The sequence below is a fragment of the Rhododendron vialii genome, chromosome 7a, assembly GCF_030253575.1.
Source record: "Rhododendron vialii isolate Sample 1 chromosome 7a, ASM3025357v1".
NCBI lineage: Eukaryota > Viridiplantae > Streptophyta > Magnoliopsida > Ericales > Ericaceae > Rhododendron > Rhododendron vialii.
In genome coordinates, this window is record NC_080563.1 from 16,588,901 (window position 1) to 16,603,613 (window position 14,713).

General features: G+C 39.4%; 2 protein-coding genes and 1 long non-coding RNA gene across 5 annotated transcripts; all 3 read left to right on the forward strand.

Annotated features, from left to right (window-relative positions):
* Positions 1-1,830: 1,830 nt before the first annotated feature.
* On the forward strand, positions 1,831-6,677 carry LOC131333794 (uncharacterized). 3 transcript variants are annotated; one of them, XR_009201915.1, is made up of 6 exons: positions 1,831-1,934; positions 2,084-2,343; positions 2,562-2,810; positions 2,947-3,276; positions 4,548-4,853; positions 6,177-6,677. It is a non-coding gene; the product is annotated as an uncharacterized LOC131333794 (long non-coding RNA). The 3 variants fall into 3 exon arrangements; XR_009201914.1 differs by having other exon boundaries at positions 1,873-2,343; positions 2,916-3,276; XR_009201913.1 differs by having other exon boundaries at positions 1,873-2,343.
* Positions 6,678-9,136: 2,459 nt separating this feature from the next.
* Positions 9,137-11,287, forward strand: LOC131332710 (putative receptor-like protein kinase At3g47110). The gene is made up of 3 exons (XM_058367004.1): positions 9,137-9,296; positions 9,368-10,995; positions 11,222-11,287. The coding sequence occupies exons 1-3, from the start codon at positions 9,137-9,139 to the stop codon at positions 11,285-11,287; spliced, it is 1,854 nt and encodes a 617-aa protein (XP_058222987.1).
* A 90-nt stretch (positions 11,288-11,377) lies between these two features.
* On the forward strand, positions 11,378-12,693 carry LOC131333790 (probable LRR receptor-like serine/threonine-protein kinase At3g47570). The gene is made up of 2 exons (XM_058368547.1): positions 11,378-11,767; positions 12,064-12,693. Exons 1-2 carry the CDS (start codon positions 11,446-11,448, stop codon positions 12,462-12,464), a joined length of 723 nt encoding a protein of 240 aa, XP_058224530.1. The 5' UTR covers positions 11,378-11,445; the 3' UTR covers positions 12,465-12,693.
* The last annotated feature ends 2,020 nt before the right edge of the window (positions 12,694-14,713 follow it).

Here is a 14,713-nt window from a genome sequence, read left to right on the forward strand (position 1 = left end):
TCGAGTCGTGATTCCAAAATTAGCCGGAAAGAGGGGTTTTCTATTTTGAGCAGATGCGGAGAGAACCCAAGAGAAAGTGAGGAGTGCGGTGGAGGAGCGATGGGTTTGCAATGTTGTGCGTGATTTGTGTGTCCTGTACTAGTCACTCTATTTCCTAATGCAGATACATGAAATACACATTTTAATGTAAATTAGAGAGTGAGAAAGTGAGATTACCAGAAAAGAGAGAAAAAGGGAGTTCGGCAATGGAGTCTTTCGACGAGCGGCGTGTTCGACAGGGTAGTAGTCGACTATAGGAGTTGCTCTTCTTCTTCTCTTTTGTTCTTCCTTTGCTTTGTACAACTAATAGCACTTAATTCCCCTTTTGTCTGGTATATGAAACGGTGGAATGGTGAAATAGGTCAAGGAATTGCACCTGTTCCCTCCCTTAAATGATACGGCATATCACACATCCGATGAGCGCGACTTCAATCCATACGCGTTCAGATTTCGATCTCCGAAAATTCTCAAAAAATCAACATAGACTAATACTCCTCCGTCCCTTTTTTTTGTGTCCAGTATTCCATTTTGGGCTGTCCCTTAATAAGTGTCCATTTTGTAAAGTTAGGGGGGTAAAAGTTGGTGTATTGTCTATTTTGTCCCTAAAAGTAGATTTTATTTTGAAAGTTAGTGAGTAAAAGTGTAATGATGATGGGTAAGTAGAGAAAGTGGAGGAAAAAGTTGATGTGAAAGGTGTAATGATGATGACTTTTTAATAAGTTGGAGTTACGAAGCAGGACACTTAAAAAGGGACGGAGGGAGTAATAATTTAAGGGTCAATGTGGCGGTGTCGGATTTTTAAGATAAAATCCCAACGTCGCATAACTCATATAGTTTGTCGGGTTTCTATTCGGACCACGTGACTAGAATTTTTTAAGTCAGGATTTTATACATACCCAACGCGACCCATTTATTTAAAATTAAACTAGACCCGCCCGTTAAACCCGATTACTTATACATTAAAATTTATAATGACTAAAATATCCATATACACTGAAATGACCATATTACCTTTGTACATCTAAATGACCATATAATAATTACTATATTATCCCTACGGGCGGCGGTGAACCATTTTGCACCAATAATACTCAGACGTATAATATCAGTATAATACTACTAGAGTTCTGCCCATGACTAGTGGGAAAAAAAAATTAAAAACCTTCTTTTGCTTTTTTCTGTATGTGCAAAAAACTTTCCCGACAAAAATGAAAGAAACCAACATAACAAATGCATACACATTGAGCTCATTTTTACGAGATCACTCGAATTATTATTATAAAATTAATAATCAGCTCAGATCAATTGTGTAAGACCAAAAGTGAACTTGACACAACGATTTGTATTGTAGGAGGGGAGGAGTGCCTAATTTGGCCCTAAAACGACAGGGTTTTGGGGCGTTGGAAGCTCCAGTAGCAACTCGCTATAGGCCCCCGATTCCATTATTGTAACTCTTGGAATGTAATTCTCCTACCGGTTGGCATAAAAAAATTATCACTAATTAATTTGCTTAGTTAACACTACAACAAAAAATATCTTTGGTGACAAAAAATTGGTGTTGACACGAAATATATTTAGGAAAATTTTAAAATCAACCCAATGGGCTGACAATAATAAGTGTGTAAATGTGTATTAAACGTATAAAAACTACACATAAATACGTATTTTTTTTGTTTTTTAGTATGTTTATCATCAGTCTAGTGGACTGACAATAGCAAGACCGATATATTTAACAGTGACTAAAAATTTTAGTGCTTGTCACCAAAAACCAAAAACCCTTGGTAACCAGCTGCTCGCCGCGGATCAAAAAAAAAAAAAAACCAGCTGCTCGCCGAACTCGGTCGCACCGCAACCACCGTGGACGACGGAATGGCTCGCTCAATCTGTGATTTCTGGTATTCCTCCACCCTCCAATCTTCCGATTTCCTGGATTTTTCCCCGCATTTACAAGAAAAATGGATTGGTTTCACAGCTCACTGACTCAATCCCCTTTCTCTCTCAATCGATCCCCAAAATCTAATAGTGGTACGTCTCTCTCTCTCAGTCGAACGGGGGCTGTTTCAATAGTGATATAGTGTATGGTTGTATGCGATTTGGCCTCCCCTTGTTTCCATCCCCTCTCACGTTGGTGACATAGCCGTCTCCTCTCACGTTGGTGACAGCAGCGGCGTCTCTCGACAGCTGTCTAGGAGTTTGTTCCCGTCGGTAAACCACTGCTCTTCGCGGCTGAGTTTTGACGAGTTGCTCCTCAAAGTCATCGAGTCGGAGATCAAGTGCGCCGAAGAGTCTGACGACCAGGATGAGGTACGGTACTCCGTTTCTGTTTTTTTTTTTTAGGGTTTTCAGGCCATTTGAGTTGTGAGAAAGGGAGAAGAGACATGTTTTTTATTTCTCACAGAAAATGGACCATGAAAAAACAACAACAAACACATAAGGGGTTTTGGGCATTTTTTTGCCAAATAGGGGTTTTATGATTCTGATTGTTTTTTTGGTATTATATCTGTCGATTCGGGTATTTACAGGTTAGAGAGAGGGGTTTGTTGGGGGATTTGATGATGTGGAGTTCAATCGCAAATTTAAAAGAAAACCTCCACAAAATCACGCTCGATGTCCACGACGATGATGGTGATGAAGGGCTCGAGATCTACAATTCGCCAGATTGAAAAGGTCATCTCCACACTGACTGCCAATTCCCTTACTGTTTCACGCATTCAAGTCCAGCTTTGCATTCTCCCATGGCCAATGGATTCGATTCCCCGTACAGCGATGAGGTATTATTCCATTGTCTTTAGGTCACTATCGAATGAAATGTCCTTATGACTTTTTTTTTGTTATTGTATCACATTCGTTTCTCTACTCTGAGTTGTGTGCTTCAGTTATTTAGGGATACAGCTTTGGTTTTTGTAGAATTGTGTGAATTTGGAATAGAACTCCCTATGCAAGTGAAAAAGAGCGAGCTATGTGAACTCCCTACGCAATGTCCACATTGTAAGTGTCAATTGGGAAACTCTTTCCATGGTGAATCAATCAATGGCAATTGTGCCAATGCCAGCTGTAGGTGCTCCAGGTGGTGTCCCTGGTCCCACCACAAGCTTAAATATTGGTATGGACTACTGGGGTACTGCAACTCCTCCTACCCCCCCTGCACTGCATGGAAAGGCATCTCCTGCTCCAGTTGCAGGGGGGATGGTCACTGCTGGATCTCGTGACAGCCTTCAATCACAGCTGTGGCTACAGGTCTCCCCCTCAGTCCCTCCTTGCATTCTCTTTCTGTCCATGATTTTAACTTCTCATCTAATTCACTAGCTTTATTCTCATGGTTGTGCAGCTTTTGCTTGCTAAATTAATTCTTTTCAAAATTGCAAATAGTATTGCCTTTTTTATCAGCTTCGGTGATCACATCATGTTTGGTGAGGCATTAAGAAGTACGTTCCTCTCCACGTCTCCTTTATGGGTGGTGGGTTTTTCCACTGTGGATTAGGGTGCTTATAGTCGCATGCATGACGGTATAAAGAATGCCCAGTTATTGATTAAAGAGATGTTTAATGATAGGCACTTGATAACTCCACTGATGCGTAGATTAATCTGTTGCAAACCACACACATCAAGGCAGAGAGGAGGGGGTTTCCGGAATGAATTCGATCTCTTCAATCTCGAGATACTGTCTAAATAAGTGGGGTGAGATATCTATGATAAGTAATTTATGGGGATGGCAGGATGCCAGGATCAATCATAATTTATGTTACAAGTCAGGGTTGACTTGCCTAGTTTTGTAGAATTCTATGGGCTTGCCTCCAACAATTTTCATTTGATTAGTGATGTTTGCATATTTTGGATGTTTGAATCTCGGTACTTTATGTTGCCCTGTAAGTCTACCTTTGTTGAGGCCAGTTTTCCTTGCATGTTCAGTTGAGCAATGGTACTTTTGAGTTTCTCCTTTGTAATAGGTGACTTAACCCTTGTTTCTTGTTAGTATGAAGTTCTCCAAGAAAAGAAGCTTAGAATATCCACACCTGTGAAGCCAAATTTACCATTGCCATTTCCATTTTTCGTAATGAATTTGCCAAACAATGCCAAGGGTGCTGCACCCATGTTTCGTCATTGCATGTGCTTCACCCCCACCAGAACAATTCACCAAATTGCATTTTGCCAAATTTGAGAGGGAAATGGGTCTGCCAAAAATCTTGCCATCTTAGGAAAATGGCTGAAAATCTGTCCATATATAGGCAGCGGGGCAGTTGCTCAATATCTATAATATTACCACACTTCAGATGATATGACCAATTACTCTTGGAGAATTATAATGATTGACTTGTCAGAACCGCTAAGTTCAAATATTAAGATACACCACGTTGATGATTAATGCAATTTTCTTTGCCATTCAAAAAAAAGATACCCCACGTTGAACGGTAATGATTGTATTGTGCTGTATGCCTTTCATGCTAGTCTCTCTCTCTCTCTGCTGTAAGTAGAATTGTACTTTTTATACCTCGTGTTTTCATGTTCAGGATGAAAGAGAGCTTAAAAAACAGAGAAGGAAGCAGTCCAACAGAGAATCTGCTCGTCGATCCAGGTTACATCCAGGTTACGAAAGCAGATAATGACAATCTATTCCTTTTTGTGTATGATATTTGCTACTTTCATCCTTGACTCCATGATCCTATGGTGTTCATATACTTCTGAGTCAGGCGGAATGTGACGAGTTAGCTCAGCGTACTGAAGCTTGGAATGAAGAAAATGCCTCACTTGGGTCAGAATTGAGTCGCATCAGGAATGAGTATGAGCAGCTCCTCGCACAGAATGCTTCTCTGAAGGTGATTTTGGTGTTTATTTTTTTGCACAGTCTGTTTCTATTCCTTGAGGAGCATCATGATTAGTCTCTTTACTCTCGTAGCGAGAATCGTCTGCATGCTTGACAACGCACTGTTAAGTGATGCCAACAGATTTGCCAGTTTCAGTTCTAGGGAATCATTACCTCTCTTTGTTTTGAGCCTACAAATAGCTGCCCATATTTGGTTTGAGCCTAGAAATAATTCACTACCTTGGTTGGGCTTCCTGGAATTTCCTGCTGCGTATTACGGAACTCGAGATTGTTTTGGAGAATAATGTGTGTAAAGTCTTATCGATTATATGCGATGTGGTTGTCGTCACTGAATGGGCAGAGACAGGCGACGTGGCTGGTTGTCATTGCTGAATGGTCAGAGACAGGTGACGTGGTTGGTTGTCATCGCTGAATGGACAGAGACAGGCAACGTGGCTAGTTGTCATCGCTGAATGGACAGAGACAGGCGATGTGGTTGATTGTCGTCGCTGAATGGGCAGAGACATGCGACGTGGTTGGTTGTCATCGCTGAATGGACAAAGACAGGCGATGTTGATTGTCGTCGCTGAATGAGCAGAGACAGGCGACGTGGTTGTTTATCATCGCTGAATGGACAGAGACAGGCGATGTGATTGTCGTCGCTGAATGGGCAGAGACAGGCGACGTGGTTGGTTGTCATCACTGAATGGACAGAGACAGGCGATGGCGATGGCTGATTGTCGTTGATGATATGGCTGACCATCGGGTTGATTGAGTCGGACGATATGGCAGATCGTCGTTGATGATATGGCTGACCATCAGGTTGATTGGGTCGGACGATATGGCTGACCGTCGTTGATGATATGGCTGACCATCGGGTTGATTGGGTCGGACGATATGACTGACCGTCGTTAATGATATGGCTGACCATCAGGTTGATTGAGTCGGACGATATGGCTGACCGTCGTTGATGATATGGCTGACCATCAGGTTGATTGAGTCGGACGATATGGCTGACCGTCGTTGAATTGAGACGGGCAGATCAGTGTGCAGAATGATTGAGCCGTTGAGATTTGGACAGGAACGGCTGTTGTTAATTTGAGAGGGCAGATCAGTGTGCAGAATGATCAAGCCGTTGAGAAATGGACAGGACCGGCTGTCGTTGATTTGAGACCAGAAATCGTACTTTCTGGAAGTGAACCAAAACCCCTTTGTATTTTGACTTCCGTTTGCAGTTGGTTAAGAGAACAATTTCCATCCAAAATGCTTATACCACAGTGCCTAAGCTTCCTTTAGTCTCAGTGACATGATTCATAAGATTTGATTTTTGTTGCAGGAGAGACTTGAGGAAGAAGTTTCTGGGCAAGAAGATGACTAGAATGTTGGGAACGACATGCAACAGACTGGGTAAACATAACTTAAGCAGAGTGGTCAATGAGGATCCTGCTGCTGCACTGCGGAGTAATTTGTAGGGAATTATGCTAACCAAATTAGTAACAGCATGACCATAATTTACATAGTTAATGTAGTTTAAGATACGTAAAACCCTGACCTTTTTAGTCTCAGGATCTACTCATCTAATTGTATCAAATCTCCTAGGGCCGGCCATTGTTTAAGGTCGGAAGCCCTATGTAGCATGTCGAGTCTGAAATCTGTCATTTGTCTTAGGATATCATGTATTAGGTTAGGGTTGATGATTACGTGTACACCGGGAGAGTCAATAAACCTTGAATTTGTTATACTTCGTGTGAATTTATTTTTCTCCATGTACGGTTATGTGTGTTGCTCGTTGGTGATCATGGCATATTGAGTTTTGCAGTTCCAAATGTCTTTCTTCAAAGTTCTTCCAAATTTGTGCACATTATATGACCTGCAACTTTGATGCATTTTGGTAAATTGAAGGGAAAACTTCACTTACAACCCTGGCGGATGGCCTTCCAATCTTTATTTATCGACATATAAGTTTGTACACGCATATTGAACAAATCCATCAATTAATTATAGGGACGAACCTGATGTAAATATGACAATTCTGGTAACACTCTACAAACTGCCGACCGAAAAACTCGTTCATTGTAAACATAAAGAATCAAACCGGCTCTCTCTCTGTGTATTAGCAAACCGATAGCGTTTAATGGGTCTCTCTCTCTTGCAATACACCCAAATATCCAATTTTCATCTCTCACTAGAATAATTATAACGGTGGACATCTTTTATTTGATCTTGAACAGGAGAATAAAAATGTTATTTCAGTACCGGTGTCTACTCCGTTTTGATAATTCATACTTAAGGAATCATTCAATAATCGTGCAGGGTTGAGATTGTTGTGTGTTTAATTATGATGTGGTTTTCGCAAAACAAAGAGATGGAGGGATAGAGGAGGTGGTGGACTTGAGTTTCATGAGTCAAGTCGTCGATATTCTTAACACTACTTTTATTCAAGGGAAAATTTCAAAAAAGCCCCTGAACTTTCTGACAACTTCCAAAAAAACACCTGGACTTTCACTATTAACAAAAAAACACCTAAACTTAGCATTCCGTTAGCAATTAAACCCCTGCCGTCCAATTCCGTCAATTTTTAACGGATGGAGCTAACGGAAGGTGTTAACTTTTTATTTTTTTACTTTCTACATTCAAAAATTACTTTTAACTCTTTCTTTTTTTATTGGTAAATAAATATGCAATTAAGTTCTTTTTTTTCTTATTATTTATCGAAAATTACTTTAACCCAATTTTTTATTTTCAAATTTTACCTTCCCCCCCCCCCCCCCCCCCCCCCCCCCCCTCTCCTCTCTCTCCCTTTTTTTCTTATTAGAATCGACTCCACACTACCAATTAACCCCACAACCAACTGCCAAAGCCTTAGCCACAATTTCAGAAATTCAAAAGTTCTTTTAACCTCCTCTTTGTAACCTTTTCTTTTTTTTTACTACTTTTACTTCCAAAAATTACTTTTAACTCATTCTTTTTTTTAGTCATAAATAAATATGCAATAAATAGTAAAAATGGGTTAAAGTTATTATTATAAATAGTAAAGATTAGAGTTAAAGTAATTTTTGATAAATAGTAAGAAAAAAAAACTTTATTTCATATTTATTTACTACTAAAAATAAAGAGTTAAAAGTAATTTTGGAAGTAAAAAATATAAAAAACAAGAATGCTAAAAAAAAGAGTAATTTTGAATTTCTAAAATTAGAGCTAGAGCTTTAGCAGTTGATTGGTGGAGTGGGGTTAAAGTTCTAAAAAAAGAGAGAGAGAGGTAAAATTTGAAAGTAACAAAAAAGATGGTGGTTAAAGTTATTTTTGTAAATAGTAAAAAATAGAGTTAAAGTAATTTTTGATAAATAGTAAGAAAAAAAAAGAACTTTATTACATATTTATTTACCAATAAAAAAAAGAAAGAGTTAAAAGTAATTTTTGAATGTAAAAAGTAAAAAAAAATAAAAAGTTAACGCCTTCCGTTAGCTCCATCGGTTAAAAATTGATGGAATTGGACGGCAGGGGTTTAATTGCTAACGGAATACTAAGTTTAGGTGTTTTTTTGTTAATAGTGAAAGTTCAGGTGTTTTTTTGCAAGTTGTCAAAAAGTTCAGGGGCTTTTTTGAAATTTTCCCTTTATTCAATGAATAAGTGACCCACCCATAGAAAGAGATTTTACGCGCCATTGACAGGAACCTGGGCATTGCATGGCCCCACACTTGAGACAATTGGGCATTGCATGGCCCACACTTGAAGACAATATCCTGACTTGACCCCTGGATCGAGTTGTCTTATTAACCAATTTTCCAAACGAGATCAGCTTCCTAGAACCTGCAACGAAGAATATGACTGCGAAAATTCTGTTTGATTGATTATCGAACAACTTGCGTCTCATTATGCAAAATTCATAGCAAAATATATTAAATACACATCACTTCACAAAATAAAATTCAACTTGTTTACGTACCAATCGATATTTGAATTAATGTAACTTTTTGCAATTATATTCTCTATCATGGATTCCAAACGGTTTAGATCATAGACGTGGGCCCCAACGAACAAAAAAAATAAAAGTATGGAGGCATATTGTGGGAAGAGGAATGTAAAGGAGCTGACCCCAACCCACCCGCGCCCCGCCCCCCCCCCCCCCCCCCCCCCCCGAGAAGCAGCCTCTATATATCTTGGCCTTCACTTAGAGTACGAAACTCATCACCACCTTTCCCCTTTCATATCTTTATCTTCTTTAGCTCCAAAACAATGTTTCTATGGCTGGGAAGTGCAATGTATGTTCTATGTTTTGTTTTAACAATTTTCACCATGGCTACAAGCAGCACCACTGCTGTCCCCATGTCAAATGAGACAGACCGTCAAGCTTTGCTTGCTATCAAGGATTTGGTGCAAGGAGATGCTTTTCCTGTTTTCCGCTCCTGGAATCATTCCGTCCACTTCTGCAAGTGGGACAGAGTTACATGCGGTCGTAAGCATCAGCGGGTGACCTTCTCGACTTATCATCCCAAGGGTTGGTGGGTTCTCTATCCCCTTATATAGGAAACCTTACCTTCCTCAGAGCGATTGATCTCAGCAACAACTTCCATGGCATCATCCCGAAAGAAATCGTAAGGTTGTATCGCCTACAACAACTTTTTCTTGCAAATAATTCCTTTGAAGGCAAATTACCTACCAATATGACTCGTTGGTCAAACATCAAGGAAATGGATCTAATGAATAACAACCTAGGAGGCGAAATGCCTGTTGTGGTGAGCTCTCTGTCAAGTCTCACACGATTGGGTCTTGGTCTAAACAATTTCAGAGGATTGATACCGGCCTCGTTCGGAAATCTCTCTGAGCTGTCTGCGCTTTCTTTGTCGGACAACAAGCTAGTCGGAAGCATTCCTTTCGAACTTGGACGACTTTCCAAATTACATTTTCTTCAGCTGTCTTCGAACAACTTGACTGGTATGATTCCTCCCCAGCTTTACAACATGTCGTCACTCAGATTTGTTTCTCTAGTCGCGAACCAATTGCATGGAAGCCTTTCCCCAGATTTCGGTTTGGCTCTTCCAAAGCTACAAGAAGTTTATATTGGTTCTAACCATTTCAATGGGCCTATTCCGTCATCAATAGGCAATGCTTCTAGAATAGTCAAACTCGATATTACAAATAATACAATTAACGGGCCCACACCAAAAAGTCTGGGAAACCTTAAAGATCTTGAATTTTTTGGGGCAGCTATGAATCAACTTGAAACTAATAGAGGGAATGAATTGAGTAACGTTATGAATACGCTTTCCAACTGTTCCAATCTACGAAGGTTTAGTTTAGCAACAAATAACTTTAGTGGTTTGTTGCCCCATTCCATCGCAAATCTCTCAAAATTTTTAAGTCAATTGCATCTTCAAGAGAACTACATATCTGGAAGCATACCTGTTGGGATTGCGAACCTTCTGAACTTACAGGGTATCATAGTATTTGGGAACATGCTTAGCGGCAGTATTCCTGAATCCATTGGTAAACTCACCAAGTTGGAACAAATTTATATGTATGCAAATGACATCTCAGGAAAAATCCCATCCTCCATTGGAAACCTGAGCCAGCTAAGCATCCTTGCCCTTGCTGAAAATAGGCTAGAGGAAAGGATACCTGATTCCTTGGGAAATTGTAAACGTCTTCTAGCGATTGATTTCGGTTCCAATAACCTCACCGGAACAATAACTGGACAAATCTTTAGGCTTTCATCCCTATCTATTGGTCTTTTTCTCGGTGGTAATCAGTTAACAGGACCGATACCAACGATAGGTAACTTGAGAAATCTTGAACAGCTGGACATATCAGATAATAAATTATCAGGAGGAATCCCAGCATCTCTTAGCAGTTTCCAAGTGTTGGAATCCCTTTCTCTCGCTGGAAATCATTCCGAAGGTACTATTCCTGAATCCCTAAGTCAACTGAAAGGTATTCAATTCCTAGATCTATCTCGCAATAACTTGTCCGGACAAATTCCCAAGTTTTTAGGAGAGTTGAATTCACTTCAAAGTCTCAACCTCTCATACAATATGTTCGAAGGTGAGATTCCAATTGACGGATTGTTCAAGAATGCTAGTGCCTTTTCAGTTGTCGGAAATAGCAAGCTGTGCGGAGGGGTTGAAGAACTGCAACTTCCTGCATGTCCAGCCAAAGTATTGCGGAAAAGGAAAGGACCGCTCAAGAATAAAGTGATAATACCTCTAATCACTATGTCTATTATTGTTGTGATTCTAATCTGTGTCGCAATAATAATTTTTCGAATCAGAAGGTCTAGACGAGAAATTCCATCGGCCTTACCGTTTCAAAACAAGTACCCGAAACTCTCTTATGCAGAACTTTACCAAGCAACGAATGGGTTCTCTTCCGACAATTTGATAGGTGAGGGAAAGTATGGTCTTGTTTACAAAGGGATTCTCAACTCTACTGGAGAAACAATTGCTGTGAAGGTATTGAAACTTCAAGAACGTGGAGGGAATAGGAGTTTCCAAGCAGAATGTGAAGCACTGAAGAACATTCGCCATCGCAATCTGGTCAAGATAATCACATCATGCTCAAGCATCGATTTTAAGAGCAATGATTTCAAGGCTTTAGTTTTTGAGTTCATGGAAAATGGGAGCTTAGATAACTGGTTATACCCAGAATGTCTTCATGAGCAATGGGGAACTGCGAGCTTGAACCTCATTGAACGTTTAAACATTGTCATTGATGTGGCCTCTGCATTGGATTATCTTCACTATCATTGCAAAGTAGCTATCATTCACCGCGACTTAAAGCCAAGCAACGTTCTTCTTGATGCTGATTTTTGTGCCCATGTGAGTGATTTTGGTCTTGCAAAGATTCTTTTACCAACGACAAGTAGATCGAACAATCAACAATCATCAAGTTCAATTGGCGTTGGAGGAACAGTTGGATATGTTGCTCCAGGTAAATTGTCTCTAATTATTTGCTCTGTCATCCTAACTAATTAGTTTCATCATTACCGGTCAATATTGTAAAGATACTTTCCCATCACTTTTTCTTCCTTGTCGAAAGACAATGCAGGCTTAGCTAATGGAGAAAACTCTAACAATATTTTTTTATGGGCCCTCGTTGTATTTCTTTGTCTTGCAATGTTGGAGAAATTAATTCTTATAGCACAAGAAGGTAAGCACAGAATTTTGGTTAATAGTGTCAATATCATGAATAACTTCTTTTGTTTCTTTTGTATGGTTTTGCTGCAGAATATGGAATGGGTGAAGAGATATCAACACAAGGTGATATGTATAGCTATGGAGTGTTACTACTGGAAATGTTCATCGGAAAAAGACCAACTGATTGCATGTTCAGTGACACTCTTAGCCTCTCTGGTTACACAAAAAGGTTTCTTCCAAACAAGGTATTAGAGATCGTCGATCCCCAGATCATATTGGAAGAAGAAAGGCAACCAAGTAGGACTAGGCAAACTGTCACACCAAGCACTCATAAACTTGAAGTTTGCCTTGTCTCAGTCCTTCAAATTGGTGTTTTATGTTGTGCTGCACGGCCCAATGAGAGAATGAATGCTAGAGACGTCCTTGCGGAACTGCACAAGATTAGAAACGTATTTCTCGGGGCAAGGGAACAAGGGCGGCAACATGGTTAGGCCGAATGATTCTTAACTGGATCATGCTTGTAGGTTGTTTTGATATCCTAGAAATAACTTTCTTATATATATCTCTCTGCATCAGCCCCTCCTTGCTTTACTCTTCTGTATCAAACAAGCTATGTATGTGATGAAAGTGGTGTTTCATGGTATTGCCACTAACATTCTAATCCTTTTTCACTATATGCAATGCTTTCTCTAATTTGTAGCAATAAAATGTGTTTGTTTTTGAAATGATTGTTAACTAAGATCCTATCTAGAACTTCTCCTGATGTTCCATAAACTTTAGGGATCATGGTGCACTATCTATAATTTCAGGATGATGCTGCACTACCTCCAAGTGCTTGAAATCAAACACAGGATTTTGTACCCATTGCCAAGTGTCCCACCATGGAGTGCACTGCCATTTAGTCACACTAGCTAGACCCACGTAGCAATTTGGCATAGGAAAAAATCAGGTGCTTTGCTCAATATTTGTTACCAAGTAACCGCAACGTGGCAAATTTTTATTGGACGGTCAGTTTTTGGTACAAACAAAATACTTGTCAAGAAATCGTCAAATAGACTTGCCGTCAATGGTCAAACTTAACATGATATCTAAGCCTAAGTTTTTGCTGGCCACTTGAGCAATTCAATTCTCTATTGCTATCAGTTCCACATGACCTGATGACCAACTCGAGTCGTTTGGTCAGATACACTAGAAAATCTTTAGCAACGTTCGGTGGTGGGTTTTCTTTCTTTTTTTTTTTTTTTTTTGTCAAACATAAATTATTGGATTTTCGGTTCTATCGCTCTGTAATTCTAGACTAGAAAACTAGAAGATAGATAATTTCCTTTGAATTTGTTTGAGATTGTCATTGTCATACTGGTTCAATTGGATGGACAAATCAGTAGAAGTGTTCCTTTCTTGACTTGCACTTTGTTTTGATTGGTTAACAATCCATATAACTAAGGGTGTTAAATGGATAGGTTTGGGTCAAATTGATTAAGCTGTAAGAGGGTTGAGTCTCTAATTGATCATTGACCCATTTAGAACACAATAGTTATGAGGTTAATGCCCCATACCCAACGCGACCCATTTATTTAAATTTAAACCTGACCCGCCCATTAAACTGATTACTTATACATTAAAACTTAAAATGACTAAAATACTCATGTACACTAAAATGACCATATTACCCCTGTACATCTAAATGACTAAAATACCCATGTACACTAATTACCATATTATCCCTTCGGGCGGCAGAGAACCATTTTGCACCAATAATACTCAAAACAACGTATAATACCAGTATAATACTACTAGAGTTCTGCCCATGACTAGTGGGAAAAAAAATTAAAAACCTTTTTTTTTCTGTATGTGCAAAAAACTTTCCCGACAAAAATGAAAGATACCAACATAACAAATGCATACACATTGAGTTCATTTTTTACGAGATCACTCGAATTGTTATAATAAAATTAATAATCGGCTCGGATCAATTGTGTGGGATCAAAAGTGAACTTGACACAATGATTGGTAATGTAGGAGGGGAGGAGCTAGGGCTGAACGTTGTGCCTAATTTGGCCCCAAAACAACGGGGTTTTGGGGCGTTGGAAGCTCGAGTAGCAGCTTTGCCATAGGCCCCCGATTCCGTTATTGTAACTCTTGGAATGTAATTCTCCTACCGGTTGGCATAAAAAATTATCACTAATTAATTTGCTTAGTTAAGTCGGGAAAAAAAAATAAACAATTAAACTGCCCTTGTTGGCATGTTAATTGGGTTCAGACAATGAAATTGCATTTAGGTGATCATGCATGTGATCGAGAATTAACAAGAATTATGGATGCGAGGAGATTATTATTAATTTATGAACGACTGATTTTTATATGATCAGAACCTTGAATTATTTAATAAACAATAATCAAACAAAGCCACGAAACACAGATGTGAGAGAGAGAGAGAGAGAGAGCTGAAGGGACGAACGAGACCAATTCACTCGGCGAGAGAGATCGACTGATAGTGATAAGGGGTCTTTCTTGTTGGGTTAGGTTTATGATTTATTGGGTCATTTAAGTTAACCCAATTAAGATCCATTTAAGAGCATCTTCAACCTTGACCCATTTTAAGACTCAAATTGAAAATTTGGGCAAAACTCACAAAAAATCCTCTCCAATATTTGACCCAAACCCTTCCCCATTTTAGGTTTTACCCATTTCTTTTCCCAAATTTGAGACAACCAATTCTCTTCCTATTTATCCCTCCAAT